This window comes from Ogataea parapolymorpha, chromosome II (genome assembly GCF_000187245.1).
Source record: "Ogataea parapolymorpha DL-1 chromosome II, whole genome shotgun sequence".
NCBI lineage: Eukaryota > Fungi > Ascomycota > Pichiomycetes > Pichiales > Pichiaceae > Ogataea > Ogataea parapolymorpha.
Window position 1 is genome coordinate 54094 of NC_027865.1, and position 16110 is coordinate 70203.

A 16110-nucleotide genomic window follows, 5' to 3' on the forward strand; every position below is an offset into this window, starting at 1 on the left:
GTATAAATATCGCTGCGGGACAGTTCCTATTCCTACTGCCATGTTCTACGAACTCAAGGATTGGAGCTCGGTTGCGTCGACCGACCGATCGCACCCGCTGATTTTCGAGACTGACCGCAAACCGTGCTACATCATGGCCGATGTGGGCCATTCGCAGCAAGACGACAGGTTTTTGGAGGATCTGCTAAAACTGTGCGATCTCACCGGCCTGCGCCAAAAACACTATCAAGACATGGTCAGAAATCAGGTAAAAGAAGAACTGCTGCTGAAAAGCATGTTTTTGAGACTCGCCTCAAAAGTTCGCGGAGCTTCCTACGTGGACTCGCGAGTGGACAAATACATCCGAGCGAAAGGCATCCTCACCCCTGGAAAGTATCCAATTGTCCAGAAACCGATTTTGAAGAAGGTCGAGTGCAACGATCTGGGGCTCAAGTACAATTTTGATATGGAGGCGCTGGAGATTGAAAATCAAGAGAAACTAAGACAAGAGGCGAAGGACGCAGACATTTTGTACCTGGAAGCTCCAAACAAGGGCAAGCTTTACATCAGGAAAGTAAAGCGTTTGTTGGATATACAATCTCCTTTTATTAAGGAGGCCTGCAGCGCGCGTATTCGGAGACGCACCCAATATTTTGACAGGATCCTCGGGGAGAAACACCAGAGCTTTGACGAGTTTGAAGATCGGCTGCTGAATCAACCGATCCGTAACTACATTAAGTGATACCAATGCTCAACGCTGCTAGACGGCTATCTGGTGCAAGGGTGCAGAATATAAAAAAAATATTTCAAGCCAATCGGAAAATCATATAATTTAATGAATAGTCATGACTAGCACATTCACGAACACCGCCAAAAAAATCGTTTCGCTTCTGGAAAAATACCCCGCCGACAAGGTGAAGCACTACGCGTCGTTCAAGTTCTCGCAGATCGAGCGTTTCTGTAATATCGGCTCGATACCGATCCCGAAAAAAATTCTAGAGGAACAGGCCCTCGAGCAGAAGAAACAGCAGAAACTGATCAAGATCGACGTGCAAAAGCTCAAAAGAATGATTTTTGCCGACGAAAACGCCGCCCCCAACTACAAAAAGGAGCTGTTTGACGCTGACATCCTGAACCAGCAGTACAAGTCGCTGAAGAATATCGCAGACAACAAATGGGCGGACCACTACAAGGTGGACAAAAAACTGCTTGAGCCGAAGGGAAACCCCAACTATTACGCCAGACTGATGAGGGACGTCAACCGTGGAGGACAAGAGCGGGAAAGCATTTTCGATGCCTTCCGTACTATCATCACAGGAAAGTACTAACGATAATGAATGGTAAAATATTAGTGCGTTTATTTTTTGGCGAACTGTAGGTAGCAGTCTGTATCATTGATTTTTATCGAGGTTCCCAGACTTTCCAGACACCGCGCCGACTCAAGGTCTGAGCGGAATTCCACAAGCGCGAGGTTTCGGATGTGCACGATGTTCACGTTCAGGAAACCAGTAAACTTCTCGAAGATAGATTCCACCTGATCTCTGGTAGCCGAGCTGGGGACGTTGGTGACCAACAAGATTTTATGAGGTTCTGCAGCCCTGGCTCCTGGAATCTTGCGTTTCTTAGCCATCGTAGGCGTCTGTAGCGTCGACTTGCGTTTCTTGGTTCGTTTCTCCAATCTCTGTGCGCGCTGTTCTTGTAGATATTGCTCATACGCGGACTGTTCCATATGTTCCTGTACCGCAAGGTCGCTGTTGGTTTTCGCAATATACATGTCCATTGGCTTGTCAAAAATGACTTTCGTGTTGAGGTGTTCAATCGCACGCACGCAGTCCTCGTGCGACTTTAGCGTAATAAAAGCCTGTCCTCTTAATTGTAGATTTTTGAACAGCTTAATTTCTTGGATAGGTATGCCAAGTTCGCTAAACAGCTGCTCCAGCGCCGAGCGGAGCTTCTGGTGCGAAAGCCGTTCGTTCAAATTGCGCACATACAGTGTGCAGATAGACATGGACCTAAAAATTGCTACACGAAAATTTCAGAAATGCACTGCCCGGAGGCTGTTATGTACATATCAGTTGCTAGCCTTTTGCAATCCCAACTCCTGCAAAAATGCATCCGACGAGGGCTTTCTGCCAAGAAGATCAACCAAAAGATCCATTTCCTCCTGTGAACCTCCCTTTTCCAGCACCTTTCTTCTGTACTCCAGACCGCTCTTCACGTTAAATGGATCCTCCTTGAACTTGGTGTAGAAAATGTCTGCAGCAAAGACTTGTGACCATAGGTACCCATAGTAACCGGAGGCATAGCCGCCCATGAGATGGCCAAATGAAGCGTATCCGGTGGTGGTTTGGCCGCCGTTTTTCACCAGAGCTACCTCCTCACGCAGGTCGTTCCACAGACGGTCCATGTCAACCTTGCCGTCGACAGAGGTGTGGAGGCTCATGTCGAACAATCCAAAGTGCAGCTGGCGCAAGTTGAACAGCGCGCCATTGACGTTCTTGGATTTGATCAGAGAGTCTATCAGGTTATCAGGAAGTGCCTCTCCGGTTTCATAGTGGCCTGACAGAAATTTGAGCTGGTCCTTGCTCCAGCAGAAATATTCCAGCAGCTGAGACGGCATTTCCACAAAGTCCCAGCTTACAGAGGTGCCATGGAATCTGGCATACTTGGTCTCTCCCAGCAAATCGTGGATTCCGTGGCCCAGCTCGTGGAAAAAGGTGACCACCTCGTCATGTTTCAGCAACGAAGGCTTCTTAGCCAGATCCCGTGTAAAGTTGCACACTAGTGAGGTTGAAGGGTACACTTTCCTGCCAGTCTTGACGTCAATGTACCCTGGAGCAAGCCCGAAGTTGGCAGCATGTCCGTACTTTCCCTCGCGTGGGTGTAGGTCAAAGTACAGATATCCAACAAATTCTTCTTTGGAATCGGTTTTCCAAACGGAAAATTGCTGGACCTCAGAATGCCACGTCTTTGGGTTCTCAACCTGCTTGAATCTCAGCTGGAAGATTTTCTCGTAGATGGCCAACATCCGCTCGATTGTCTGCTTCAAAGGGAAGTATTCGGATATTTGTTTTTCATCAACCTGGTACTGCTCCTCAAGCATTTTATTGTGGTAGTATCTGTGATCCCAAACATAGTACTCGAGATCTCCCGTCTCTTTTTGCTTTAGCTTCTCCAAATTCTGAATTTCTTGTTTTCCCAATGGCTTGAGCTTGTCTCTGAGGTCAACCAAAAAGTCCATGACGGTCTTTGGTGTCTTTGCCATGCGCTCCTCCAGAATATACTCCGAGAAGTTTTCATAGCCGAGCAGTTTGGCCAGTTCGGCACGAGTCTCGACGGCCTGTTTCAGAAGCGGGCCGTTTTCCTTCACCTTGTTCTGGTCGCCCACAAACGCCCGTTTCCGGGTCTCTGGGTTCTTGGCATACTTCAAAACAGGGAACAGGTCAGGATATTTGAATGTCATCTTGTACTTGCCGTTTTCCTGCTCAAACTGGGCCACAACGTCCTCGGGGACACCCTCGAGCTCCTCCTTGGTGAACCAAATGTGCTCAGTTTCTTCACCCAAATTTTTGGAGAATTCGAGAGCGTAAGTGGACAGCTTCTGCTTGAGGTTCTTGATTTGCTCTCGAACATTCTCAGGCTTGTTCAATCCATTGCGTTCATACTGACGGTGGACTTTTTCCAAGAATCTCTTGTCCTCCCCCTCCAATTTGTCCAGCTCGTTTTCGTAGACAGCATGGATCGCCTTGTAGACGTCCTCACGCAGGCCGGACTCGATGCTGAACTCTCTGAGCTTTTTGTCGGCCTCGTTGGAGGCGTCTCGAAGCTCCTTCGAGGCAGAAACATGCTGGTAAAAAGTAATCTGGTTGGATATTCTGGCTTGCACGTTTTCCAGATGGGCAATTGGCGCGATGGTGTTTTTAAACGACGCATTGTCCGCGGTGCTGGCGACGAGGTCGTCGAGCTCCCTGCCCTCTGTGATCAGCTGATCTGCCAGCTGCAAAATCTGCTCAGGGGAGTGATCCCATTCCAAAGGTTGTTGAGTGTTGTCCATGCTCCAGTAAACAAAGATTGCAAACACCACAGGTAAAATATAGAACAGGGTTTTTGGCATTTTTCACCACCTGAAACCGAAGAGGTTGGTGGACTGTACCAAGTTGGCGTATTGGTGTAAAAAACCAGTTCTTGCGGCACTCGAGTCGTCCTTGCTTAGAGTTGCCCTACCGCTGATCTGGTATTCTTGTGTATTTAGGCTCTTCCAACGGAGACGCCTGCCCAGCTTATCTAATCCACAAATTTCAAATTAATCTACACAACGAAATAATATTCTTTATGGCATCGAGCAATGAAGAGATTATTGAGCAGCTCTCGCTCCAGCTGCTGGAGCAGACAGAGAAAAACTCGAAGCTGGAGGTGAGTCTGCTGAACACGCACCAAAAAATTCAGGAATTGAAACGCCAACTGGTGGAGAGCCGAAAACAAAAGGAGGATAGCGATAAAGAGGTCGAACGTTTGAGCTATGAGATGGAGGATCTGAGTGCCACGCTGTTTGACCAGGCCAACGAAAAGGTGAAGGAGGCAAACATCGTGGCAAACGATTTCAAGCTGAGGAACGAGAAACTGGTCGAGACACTCAAGGATCGTGACACGACAATAGACCTGCTTAACAACGAGCTCAGGAACCTCAAACGGCTCATAGCTGAGCTGGAGCACCAGGATCCGTCGCAGACACCACCTTCGAGAGTTAATTCGGAATTGTTGCCGGACTCGCAGTTTACGCTTCCCAAACTCATAAAGTACAACGGCCAGCCCATATACTCTCCAACATTCAACCAGCTGCGTTTTGACATGCTTTTGTTCAACCAGTTCAAAGAGTCACTCGAAAGCTTCCAAAATATCAGAGAAACGTCTTTTTACCGCCACTTGGTGAGTGAGGAGATTGAGCCGGTGCTACGTCTAGATCTATCTCCGTCGATCAAGTTTTTCCAAAAGAAATCGTTTATTAACAGTCTGTTCGAGTCAAAAGTCGTCATAGAGCCATTAAGCGCCTCAACAGAGCTCTGGAAGGCCGCACAGGCCCAGTCTGCGCCGTCTTCACCGCCATTGTCTGTCAAAAGCCTGAACCTGAGGATGTTCAAGTACGAGACGGATAGACCGGTGGCGATGGAGGCCAAGTGTTCCCTATGTGGAGAGGCACGCATGGGTATCAATTATGCCAGATTGTACGTTCTGAGAGTCAGAGAGGTGGAATATTTACTCTGCATCTCGTGCTCTACCAAGCTGAGACGCACCGTGGACTTGCTTTCTCGCATCAAGACTATATCGCAGACTCAGGACGAAGAGGAGGTGTTACGTGTATGGTGTGAGCTTGCAGAGCTGCGCGGCCGCTTGTTCTATTCGAAGTTGGGCATTTGGGACGAGTCCGACGAAAATGGATTGGTGTACGGCTGGAAAAATAGCTGGCTCGGTCAGCAACCTGTCCAAGAAACAGACAACAATGCAGAAGCGCCTGCTGAGACAGAGCAAATCCCTCAGAATGTTCCAAATACCGACACAGCAAGCGAGAAGACCGTGCAGTTGGAGAACGGCAAAGACGAGATGCCAGAGTCCGTTCCCGAACCGACCTTGAAGGAGGAGCTCGAAATTGACATGCAGCTCCAGCAGGTTGCAATATCGTCCGGCACCGATGACATCCTCGATAATTATACCAACACGTCGGACGAGGAGTTCAACGACGCCCAAGAAGCGCACTCCGTAACCAACGACTAGGTAGCCAAGGCTGTGTACATAATAAATTTTTCCAGGCTGTGTATTAAACTCTCATGAGCGAGTCTAGTCAAGTGCAGGTGTTCAGGTTGCTAAATCCGTCCAGCAAGCTTAAGTACCAGTCAATTTTACAGTCAGACTATGTATGTGAGCGGCTGGACACGGTGACTGCATGGCAGAAGCTACATGTGAAGCTGATTACGTGGAACTTGGGGTGCATGGAAGATTGTCCTTTAGACCATATACGCCAGCTACTTTCCTCCAATCAAGGATATGCCGATATCTACATCGTGGGATTTCAGGAGACTATCCCACTGACTTCATTTTCTGCCTCTCCCAAAGTAATTGACCAGTGGTGCAATCGACTGCTCGCGGCTCTGCCTCCTGGCCAGTTCAAGGCGGTGCACCGGTACGGGCTGCTCGGACTGACAAGCGTGGTGATAATTAGAGCCGAAATAGAGAGCCAGGTATCTGATTGCAGCTCTCGAACCGTCGGACTCGGCTATCTGAACTGGTACAACAAGGGCTGTATTGAGACGCAATTTTCAATTGGCCAAATAGACGAGAAGCTTGCGGGAGTGCGTGTCCAGGTGTTCAACATGCATCTGACGCACGGCGAGGAAGAATTATCGCTGGATGTGAGGAACCAGTGTTTAAAGAAAGTGCAGGATAGTTTAGGAACGATTAGAAATGCAGCACTTGCTGGCCCAGCACCGGCTGTACAAGATGAATGGGTCTGCGAGCCGCAACTGAGCCAGACCGAGCTTGAGAAAATCGACAGCTCGACAATTCGCAGGATATTCAAGAAAGAGTGCCGCAAGGTAGTTTTCGCCAGTGGCGACCTCAATTACCGTCTGGAAAGCAGAAATGTCAATGACAATATCTATAAAGGTGACTATGAAAAATTGCTGGAGAGCGACCAGCTCCGCGCACAGAAAAACAAAGGTAACATTTTCAGCGGATTTTCTGAGGCTGAGATCCGGTTTCGTCCCACGTTCAAGGTGACCGAGACGCTTGAATACGAGGAGACCCGTGTGCCATCGTACACGGATAGAATTCTGTATAGCGCGGATGACGGACTGGAGCAGCTGACGTACGACGTTTGCGAGGTGAGCGGGTCTGACCATCTGCCAGTGGTGGCAGAGTTTGCGTTGGATGCGAGAATTGTCGATTTTGGCGCTCTGAAAGCAGTACGTTCCGAGATCGGAGCTCAACTGGACAGAATCCTCAATCAGATGGAGATCGTGGACGTTTCGCCGTCGCTGATCGATATCGACGTCGTTGCTGGCTTAAAGGAGGTGTTGGAAGTCACTGTGAGCAACCTCACGGAGGAGCCGCTGCAGTACAATCTGGATATTGGCAAACGGTTCTTTAGAAAACCCGTGATCAAGCTGCTGAACGACGACGGCATTTTGCCGGCCAAGAAATCGAAACAGCTCAAATTCCAGATCAACACCTCCAAAATCGAGAAAATCGACAAAACACTCACAATGACGTTTGCAAACTTCGAATTCGTCAAGTTTCTTGCATTCTCCGTGTCCTCAAAGTCAATCCTGTTCCAGCCTGTACATGAGCTCGAAGAAATGCAATATCAGAACATAGTGCAGTCGTTTGACTTTATTTTGAAAGGCACAACAGATAATCTATTAACAGGAATGCAGTCTGTTGTGGACCTCGCCTCGTTGAACGAGTTCGAGATATCATTGTTGAAAGATATGACGCTGCGACAGATCAACTTCGACCTGCTGACCAAGCTGAATTCTATAGGAATGGTGCAAAACGAAGGATCGTGTGGACTCATGAATGTGCTATATTTGTGGCTAAAAAGCCTGCCAGAGCTCGCAGGAGATAAGAGGTCTGGCGTCGTGCTGCGCAAAATGATCGCCTTGATAAAATTCCTCAATCTCGATCATGAATCAGGGTTCAAGTATTTTGGTTTTTTCTTTCAAGACGAGTATGAACTGGAACACGCTCTCGAGTCCTAGACGACCAGGACATCAAGCAGGCGGCCGCACTCGAAGATCTCGCCGCTTTTGATTTCCAACACTTTGACGTCGTGGAGGTTGACCAGACCCTTTTCGATGCCTATGAGCTCGAGCTCGGTCTCGAACAGGTTTCCTGGGTCTAACGTGAATTTCAGGTTGTTGGTAAGAGAAATCAGCCCCACTTTGCTGAACTCGTGTTGGAAAGCCCGCACCAGCTGGTTGAGGCCGTAAAGCGGGACGGGATCTGCCTTGTTGGCGTTCTGGATCGGAATTGGTGGCACAGATTTTTCGTATTGTTTGTTGATCGATGATTGAATGTACAGTATGAGCGATAACGAGTCGTTCGACTTGTTGATAAATTGTAGCTTCCATTTGAACACCTCGCCGAGCTTGACTTTAGTCTGGCCCGAAACTGAAATGCTGAGGTTCTTCTTGGAGTGGTTGAGAGTCACCGACGAGTTGGATCGTAGTTTATTTTTCTTAGGCAAATTCAGAGCAGAGTTGGTCGACTTGGATTTAAATACCCCGAGACTAGGCGACGCGATTGGGGGCACGGTGGGGGCCGCCATAAAATCCACATTTGTAGTCCATCGTGTCACGATTTTTCTATTCCCGTTGACCGTGCAATGGATGGTGACAAAAACCGGCTTAACCCACTTGATGTCGTTGTTTGTTAGTCTGTACGTGAGCGACAGAATAGAATGGTTCTGCAACACCAATGGATACTTTACCACCGAGTAGCCGGCACACAGACAGTTTCTGATGTCCATATCTACCGACTCGATTCTCACCGACACTTCTGACGCCCGGACCTGTCCAGAAAGAGCCACTTCCAAAGAGGCCATGGTTTTCTCCGTCTTGATGGTCTTGAACCGCATCTGGAATACGGGGCTGATCCGCAGCGACGTGTCGGCCGTTACGAGTTCGTAAAGGTCCACATGCTTCGTCAGCACAGTGTTGCCTATAGTGACTGTATCCTGCAACTCTAAATTTTCTATCTTTCTCGACTGTTGTCGAAACGAGGCTTTGATCTGCAATTGATTTGAAAGTTTGTCAGGCACCACGGTCGTTTCCAGTATCCATACGGCCTCAGACCCTATGACGACTTTGGAATCGAGCACTTTTCTCGCTGTGTTTTGCAAGTTGTATACCAGGTCGACCTCGACCTGTGTCACAGACGACGGAGTGTACACCACGACTTGGATGTCCTCGTCGAAATAGGCAATGTCCAGCGTGTCGCACTGGCGCAGCTGTTCCACGGAGCCCAGCACATCAGCAGAAACCCGGGTTTTCGGAACAAGCACACCAAACATTGGAAACAACACTTATCGACGCGGGTGTGTTTAAAAAATAATATTAGATCGACTGCTCCTACTCTTTTAAATTCTTTATTTATCCCAGGCTTAGACAGCACAGAGCTAACCATGAGTCGGTATTTTTTACTAGCGTGCACATTGGCTCTGCAATGTGTCGCGGCCTCCCAGGAGGACTACATAGTCAAGGATTTGCCTGGACTCTCGAATATTCCTGCCGTGGTGAGGCCAGTGATGCATGCCGGACACCTTGAAATAGATGAGGAACACAACACCGAGCTGTTTTTCTGGCGATTCCAGAATCCGAAGAACAACGGGACACACCAAACGCTCCACCGCAATGAGCTGATCGTCTGGCTGAACGGTGGCCCTGGCTGCTCGTCGATGGATGGAGCCATGATGGAAACAGGCCCCCTGCGGGTGTCAGACAAGTTGGAGGTGGAGCTCAACCCGGGATCCTGGACACAGGTGGCCGATATCTTGTTTGTGGATCAGCCGGCCGGAACTGGGTTTTCGTACACAGACTCTTACGACACAGAACTGAAACAAGCAGCACAGCATTTCTGGCAGTTTCTGAAAACATACTACCAGCTCTTCCCGGAGGACCGCACGAAGAAACTGTATTTGGCGGGCGAGTCATATGCTGGCCAGTACATCCCATATTTTGCAAAGGAAATTATTGAGAACAACTCGCTGAATATCAGTCTAGAGGGTCTTTTGATAGGCAACGGCTGGATCGACCCGGATATCCAGTCTCTGTCGTACGTTCCATTCAGTCTGGAGGCAGGCTTTTTGGATCGCCAAAGTCCGTCGATGGCGCAAGTCCTAAAGCAACACGAGAAATGCCAGCAGGCCATTGACGACCCTTCCAATCACGATTTTGAGAAAGTGGAGTGCGTCAAAATATTCCATAGTATTTTGGCTGCCAGTAGAGACGAAACCAAGCCTGCCAAAGAACAATGTGTCAACATGTACGACTACCGCAAACATGATTACTTCCCTGCATGCGGATCCAATTGGCCAGAAGGCCTGCCCACCGTGACTAAATTTCTGAATCTGGATGCTGTGCAAAAAGCCCTGAACCTGAAATCGGCGAAGAGATGGCACGAGTGTGACGGAAAAGTCGAATTCTTTTTCCAGCCAGAGCACTCTGTCAAGTCGTTCGACCTGCTGCCAAAACTACTGGAGAAAATGAAAATCGCGCTGTTTGCTGGCGACAAGGACATTATCTGCAACCACAAATCAATAGAAATGGTGATTGAAAAATTGCAAATTACACCAGGACAATTCGGTTTCACAAACAGCAGAAAGTCTGGCTGGATCTACGACGGGCAGGAAGTGGGTGAGGTTGAGACACAGTCGAACCTCACGTATATCAAGGTGTTCAATTCGTCGCATATGGTGCCTTACGACCTGCCGGAGGTGAGCAGAGGACTATTCGATATAATCACAAACTCTATTGAAAAACGGTCGACAGACATTGTGACGCCCGTTTATGACAGCAGAGGCAACTACAAGTTTGTGGAGGAGAAGCAGGACACCGACCAGAACGAGGAAGAAGAGAAGGAGAAACCTCCCAAGCACCATCATAGTCTCACGTTTTACGTGGCAGAGGTGGCGATTCTGGCAGTGCTAGCATATCTGCTTTACAGCTTCTACAAATCGTTCGCCAAATCGCGTAAGTCTGCATTTTTGTCACTCTCTTCCAAGAAGAAGAAGAAGCAGGTGCACTGGTTTGACGAGAGCGACATAGGAATGGACCAGGAAGCTGGCGAGGCAGATCATAAGCCTAAGAGCATGCTGGAGTCGGTGTTCAACAAGCTGGGCTATGGAGGACAGTATGACACGGTACAGGACGGCCGTGACATCGAGATGGCGCCGGTCGAAGAACACGAAGACCAATTTATTATTCAAAGCGACGAGGAAGAGTTTGGCCACAGATAGAGTACGATTATATAATATCCACGAAAAATTAGTTTCCAATTATTTCGCTCCTGATTGTAATGTCTCAAAGTTGGATCCTCTGGAAGCGGTCCCTGATTACCGGCGGTGGAATTATTGGAAGCGGTGTGCTACTGTACAAATTCACGACTCCTACCGAGGAACAGTTGATCGCTAAATTATCCCCCGAGCTGAGAGCAGACTATGAACGCAACAAAGAATTGCGGAGGAAAGAACAGGAGATGTTGATGGAGATCGTCAAACAGACGGCAGCGTCGAACGATCCGGTGTGGAAGACAGGGCCGATTGTGTCGCCGTGGGACCGGGACTTTACGCCATCGAGGGAAAGTTTATTAGTGAAGAGAGAGCGATTTGAGAAAGAGCAGGCGGAGAAAAAACAGCGCGAAGAGCTCGAGCGTCTGAAAGCCGAGGCCAAGCTTGTGCAGACCGATGAGAGCAAAAGCAGGGGGTGGAAGTTCTGGAAAAGAGAATAATTTGCAACTGTATATAGATGTTCGTCGGAACTGATCAGTCAGTGTGATAAGCGATTGTGATTGCGTGGGGCGAGGGGCGAGGGGCTACCCCCACCATGCTTTCTGCGTGCTGGAGATGTCCTGTTTATTAGCTTCGTCAATGGCAGCAAAGATCTTGCGGATGCTTGTGTCTATCACCATTCCTCCCTGGACAATTTCCTCCAGCGCTGCCTCCAGCACCTGCCATCCGAACACCAGGTCCAATTCGCTCACATTATGGAAACAGGTGTTGAGCACTTGCACAAACACTTGGATCAGGTCTAGGATACCCAGCTCGCTCTCCTGCTGATCAACAACAAAGACAAAGTAGAGTGTTGCGTAGTGTCTGTAGATGACCTTAATATCCGAGTGGTCTTCCAAAAGCGGCGGTGGAGTCAAAAATGAACATTGCGCGTCTGTTCTTGCCACAACGAGTTCGTAAACTTGCTGGAGTAATAATTGCTGCGTTGCCACGTCCACCGGGGTATAAAATTTTATAAGGCGTGGGATGCCCTTGGTATTGACTGAGGTTAGCAAATTATATCGCAAGTGAAACAATTGTACTCACATATTAAAACAGAGTGTATCATCTGGCCAAGCAAAAAAATAGCACTCCGCCACTTTTTTCACATCGGGTTCCAAATTCTATATATTAAGGGGATATAAAACAAGGTAAAATTTAGATAAAAGTCTGTGTTAAAAAAAAAAACCTTGTACCCATTATAGTTTTGCTGGCAACGTCCTATGTCATCATTGAAAAAGCTGTTCAGACGCAAGAAGGCTGCTAGCTCTCAAAGTCTACCGGAAACAAGATCTCCCCTGGCTTCCCAGGCTGCAGGGTCGGAACTGAAGGTGCCTCAATCTGTGCCTTTGTCAGGGACGAGAACGTACTCCGATTCGCTTCGGAACTCAAGGAACCCACGCAGAAGCATGACCCCAGACTCCAAAAGGCTTTCCTCGCTACCCACCACCTTTTTGAGACAAGGAAACAATCCCACACCCCGTTCGCTTTCGCTGGGAAACACAGTCACAGATCTCTCAGAAAATATAGCCAAACTGCCAGAAGAATTAGTGCCTGTGGTCACTCTTCTTCATGCACAGCAGGCCCGCTCGTACTGCGAGATGAATGTCCGGGTTCCTGTCGAGGACGATCAAATTTCCACCTCCGTTTCAAAAATGTCGTGGGCGTATGTCAGTGCAAAATTAAGCGGAACAGAGCTCGCGATTTGGGAAGTCGATTCCATCACATCACAAGAGCTCCGAAACGACGACAATGGCGGCTTCAAGCCCGTCTACATCAACCTATTAGACGCTCAGTACGTGTACCTTAGCGAGGGCGAAATACATGAAATAAAAATTATTCTTACAGAGTCCAAGGCGTACCTGCTAAGATTTGACTCCAAGAACGACCTTGACTACTTTTATGCTGCGCTTCTGCTGGCGCAATTCGAAAACAGACAGCTCCAAGAAAGCTTCACAGGTGCTCTTTTTTCGAGCAAAGCAATCCATTTTTCAGATATCCGTACTCTACTTGCCCCTTCCAACAACAACTTAAGAGAAGAATGGTGTGTCCTACGGTTTCCATTTTTAAATGACAAGTGGATAAGGTGCTATGTGGTGGTAACCCCCAACGTGGGTTCTAAGAAACCGGGCAATGTGAAAATATACACCTCAACGTCCAAGAATAAAAAACATCTGTTGGCTTCGATCAAAAATGCCCGCTCGTGCGTGGCAGTGTACCCGGAAAATCCCGAATTCATCGACAACAACTCGCTGATCCGCTTGAACGGCCAAATATACATCAACCAGCAGTTGCTTGAGAAAGTGGTGTCTGGAGAGGTGGACACTTCCGCACATAGCCATTCGCGGAGCAGGTCCGGTTCTGGAGTTGTCAGGAAGCTGTCGAACTCGTCGCTGATGTCGGCAAGAAATAGAGACATGCAGAAATCGCCTAATCACTCGCGTTCCGGCTCACTTCAGAAGACCGGTTTCCACAAGAGAGTGAGCTCCACGCTCTCAATGGACTCGAACAAGAAGAAGATTGATCTCAAGGAAGTGGACTTTGTGTACCTGATTCCAGAGTCGCACTCCGGAGTCAAGCCTACAGAAATTATGATCAGGCTACTGATTCCGCTCATGAACTCGTTCAGACTCTATGGAAGACCGAACAAATTTATTTCCAGCCGTGACAACCGAGACTCGTTGCTCTTTGGGCTGCCTCAGCTGCCACATACCCAGTACCTGGACAACGAGATCGCGTACCAGCTGGTTTCCCTCAACATTGCCAATTCGCTGGCCGAAGAATGGAGTGGGTGGGACTGGATGCAAGTGTTCAAGGAGATGGTGTTCCACAAGATGGCTACGGGATGGCAAGGCTCCGGCTCGCTCATTGAAACATTCAAGGATGGAATGGTATACAGCAAGGCGAAATTGGAGGAGTACGAGAACTTTGACGAGAGCTTTGAAGATCCTATCGAAGACTTCGTTGATTTGGCAGACTCCAAGTCCGACTCTCTGGAATTGATCCCACCCCCAAGCTTGACAAGTCCCCTTGTAAACCAGCATGATTCCCCTCAGAGCAACTATTACAACGCCGTCGAGAGTCCGAACCTGGACTCGTACGACCGCGTGGCTCCCGCAACCGTGCCGGCCTAACTTGAAGATTGTTGCACAGCCCTAACTTATTTTATAGCTAATATATTTTGAACTTTGCAAGGAATATTTTCACGTATGGCGTCTTCCAATTTGTACACGCGAGTGCGGGCCGCGGAGATTGTGAACGAGCTGCGCGCGAATGAGAAAAAGTCGCGTTCGGCGGTGTTCCGCAAGACCGCTCTCAAGAAGATCGTGGCGAATATGACTTTGGGCAACAACGAAATGGTTGGACTTTCCAACGAGGTTTTGGCGATAACGCTCGACCTGGCAAACGATACCGAAGCGAAGCGTCTCGGATACTTATTTTTTAGTACCTACTATCCCCAGAGGCCACATGATTGCGTCAATTTACTGCCGTTGCTGGAAAAAGACTTCCAGAGCGAATCTGCTGTGCTCCGCTCCTTAAGCATACGCACTCTCGCAACAATCCAAATCCCAGAGTTTTTGGCCAAGGCAAGCGTGCTGGTATGCGAGGCAATGGACGACAAGGACCCGCATGTGCGCAAAACGGGAGTCTACGCTGTTTCTCGGATCTATGGCCGTGCTCCAGAAGAGGTCCGACAACAGTTCCTGAAGGGTCTAAATCGGCTTCTGCACGATCCAACGGTTTTCGTAGTTGCAGCGGCAGTGGACTGTCTGCGTGATCTGGTGGAAAATCACGACGGATTACAATTTTCGATCGACCGGAACAACTGTTTCCGGATCGTGGAGCTGCTTGCTGGGTGCGACGAGTGGAGTCAGGTCAGTCTTCTGAACTCCGTAATGGCGTTTGTGCCGCAGACGGAGGCTGACGCGATTTCTCTGGCAGAGAAGTGCATTCCGTTGCTACAACACGGCAACTCGAGTGTCGTGCTCAACGCTCTCAAGGTGATTGTCTATCTGAGCAACTACGTGCGAAATTTTGTAGATGTTCTTCCGGCAATCACGAAGCGGGTTTCTGGATGCATATCGAATCTCATGTCCAAGCCTGCCGAGATCCAATTTCTGACCATGCGGAACGTTATTTTGCTACTGCTGGATAAGGCCGAGTTGCTAGAATTGCAGGTGTCAATGTTTTTCTGCCAGTTTGACGACCCGGTGTATATCAAGGACACGAAGCTGGAGCTGATTTTCCTGCTCGCCAACGAGAGCAATATCTCACTTGTTCTGCGCGAGCTCGAGGAGTACGCTTTGGAGATCGACGACCAGATGGTGCGCAAGAGCATCCGTGCCATTGGAAACTTGGCCATTAAAATCCCGTCTGTGGCGGACCGCTCAATCGAAGTGCTTTCCGGACTTCTTGCCAGCTCGCTGCCCCACATTGTGCAGGAAGTGGCCATCATTTTAAAAGACATTCTTCGCAAATATCCTGGAAAATACCTCTATTTGATAGACCTGCTGGTGCAGAACGTGGATCTGCTTACCGACTCCGACTCCCGCGGGTCGTTTATATGGATTTTAGGAGAGTACTGCAACTCGATCCCCGGCTCGGCAGATATTCTCCAGAAACTCTACGCCAACTTCGATAACGAGCCAACACAGGTGCAGCTTACCACCCTCACTGCGTTGGTGAAGACGTATCTGTGCTTGCCATCCAAACAGACTGAGACCCTCGTACTGGACGTTCTACGCAAAACAACCGAGGAGGCCAACGAGCCAGATTTGCGCGAACGCGCGTTCTTTTACTGGCGTCTTCTTTCGTCCCATAAAGACATTAAGGACATCGTCAAACCCGTGCTGCCGATCATCGAGGTTTCCAGCGACAAGCTGCCACCAGAAATACTTGAGGAGCTGGAACTCAACATCGGATCGCTGGCTTCTATTTATTTGCGCCCTGTTCAGCAGGTGTTCCGTCTCAGCAAGCCCAGAAGACTTCCTGTCTCGCCTGCCCTCACAAGGACAGAGTCACGTGACTCCTCTGTCCCGTTTTCGAGTCCTGTCTCAAGAAACACTTCCGCTACGTCTGTGTATAAATAGACA

At 48.8% G+C, this 16110-nt stretch overlaps 12 protein-coding genes across 12 annotated transcripts; 8 read left to right on the forward strand and 4 right to left on the reverse strand.

The window, feature by feature from the left end:
- Positions 1-40: 40 nt before the first annotated feature.
- Positions 41-721, forward strand: HPODL_04552 (uncharacterized protein; the record flags this gene model as incomplete). Its single annotated transcript, XM_014080887.1, has 1 exon — positions 41-721. The coding sequence occupies one exon, from the start codon at positions 41-43 to the stop codon at positions 719-721; it is 681 nt and encodes a 226-aa protein (XP_013936362.1).
- A 103-nt stretch (positions 722-824) lies between these two features.
- HPODL_04553 (uncharacterized protein) lies at positions 825-1307 on the forward strand (the record flags this gene model as incomplete). The annotated part of the gene is made up of 1 exon (XM_014080888.1): positions 825-1307. The coding sequence occupies one exon, from the start codon at positions 825-827 to the stop codon at positions 1305-1307; it is 483 nt and encodes a 160-aa protein (XP_013936363.1).
- Positions 1308-1336: 29 nt separating this feature from the next.
- On the reverse strand, positions 1337-1987 carry HPODL_04554 (U1 small nuclear ribonucleoprotein A; the record flags this gene model as incomplete). Its single annotated transcript, XM_014080889.1, has 1 exon — positions 1337-1987. One exon carries the CDS (start codon positions 1985-1987, stop codon positions 1337-1339), a length of 651 nt encoding a protein of 216 aa, XP_013936364.1.
- Positions 1988-2050: 63 nt separating this feature from the next.
- On the reverse strand, positions 2051-4093 carry HPODL_04555 (Saccharolysin; the record flags this gene model as incomplete). Its single annotated transcript, XM_014080890.1, has 1 exon — positions 2051-4093. One exon carries the CDS (start codon positions 4091-4093, stop codon positions 2051-2053), a length of 2043 nt encoding a protein of 680 aa, XP_013936365.1.
- Positions 4094-4311: 218 nt separating this feature from the next.
- On the forward strand, positions 4312-5748 carry HPODL_05110 (uncharacterized protein; the record flags this gene model as incomplete). The annotated part of the gene is made up of 1 exon (XM_014080891.1): positions 4312-5748. The coding sequence occupies one exon, from the start codon at positions 4312-4314 to the stop codon at positions 5746-5748; it is 1437 nt and encodes a 478-aa protein (XP_013936366.1).
- A 53-nt stretch (positions 5749-5801) lies between these two features.
- On the forward strand, positions 5802-7730 carry HPODL_04556 (uncharacterized protein; the record flags this gene model as incomplete). The annotated part of the gene is made up of 1 exon (XM_014080892.1): positions 5802-7730. One exon carries the CDS (start codon positions 5802-5804, stop codon positions 7728-7730), a length of 1929 nt encoding a protein of 642 aa, XP_013936367.1.
- Positions 7727-9043, reverse strand: HPODL_04557 (uncharacterized protein; the record flags this gene model as incomplete). The annotated part of the gene is made up of 1 exon (XM_014080893.1): positions 7727-9043. The coding sequence occupies one exon, from the start codon at positions 9041-9043 to the stop codon at positions 7727-7729; it is 1317 nt and encodes a 438-aa protein (XP_013936368.1).
- A 111-nt stretch (positions 9044-9154) lies between these two features.
- On the forward strand, positions 9155-10987 carry HPODL_04558 (Pheromone-processing carboxypeptidase KEX1; the record flags this gene model as incomplete). Its single annotated transcript, XM_014080894.1, has 1 exon — positions 9155-10987. One exon carries the CDS (start codon positions 9155-9157, stop codon positions 10985-10987), a length of 1833 nt encoding a protein of 610 aa, XP_013936369.1.
- Positions 10988-11046: 59 nt separating this feature from the next.
- Positions 11047-11478, forward strand: HPODL_04559 (Assembly factor CBP4; the record flags this gene model as incomplete). The annotated part of the gene is made up of 1 exon (XM_014080895.1): positions 11047-11478. The coding sequence occupies one exon, from the start codon at positions 11047-11049 to the stop codon at positions 11476-11478; it is 432 nt and encodes a 143-aa protein (XP_013936370.1).
- Positions 11479-11562: 84 nt separating this feature from the next.
- On the reverse strand, positions 11563-12086 carry HPODL_05111 (Clathrin adaptor complex small chain; the record flags this gene model as incomplete). Its single annotated transcript, XM_014080896.1, has 2 exons — positions 11563-12020; positions 12065-12086. The coding sequence occupies 2 exons, from the start codon at positions 12084-12086 to the stop codon at positions 11563-11565; spliced, it is 480 nt and encodes a 159-aa protein (XP_013936371.1).
- Positions 12087-12240: 154 nt separating this feature from the next.
- On the forward strand, positions 12241-14151 carry HPODL_04560 (Protein SKG3; the record flags this gene model as incomplete). Its single annotated transcript, XM_014080897.1, has 1 exon — positions 12241-14151. The coding sequence occupies one exon, from the start codon at positions 12241-12243 to the stop codon at positions 14149-14151; it is 1911 nt and encodes a 636-aa protein (XP_013936372.1).
- A 75-nt stretch (positions 14152-14226) lies between these two features.
- Positions 14227-16107, forward strand: HPODL_04561 (putative beta-adaptin (clathrin assembly protein complex 2 large beta chain); the record flags this gene model as incomplete). Its single annotated transcript, XM_014080898.1, has 1 exon — positions 14227-16107. One exon carries the CDS (start codon positions 14227-14229, stop codon positions 16105-16107), a length of 1881 nt encoding a protein of 626 aa, XP_013936373.1.
- Positions 16108-16110: the final 3 nt, after the last annotated feature.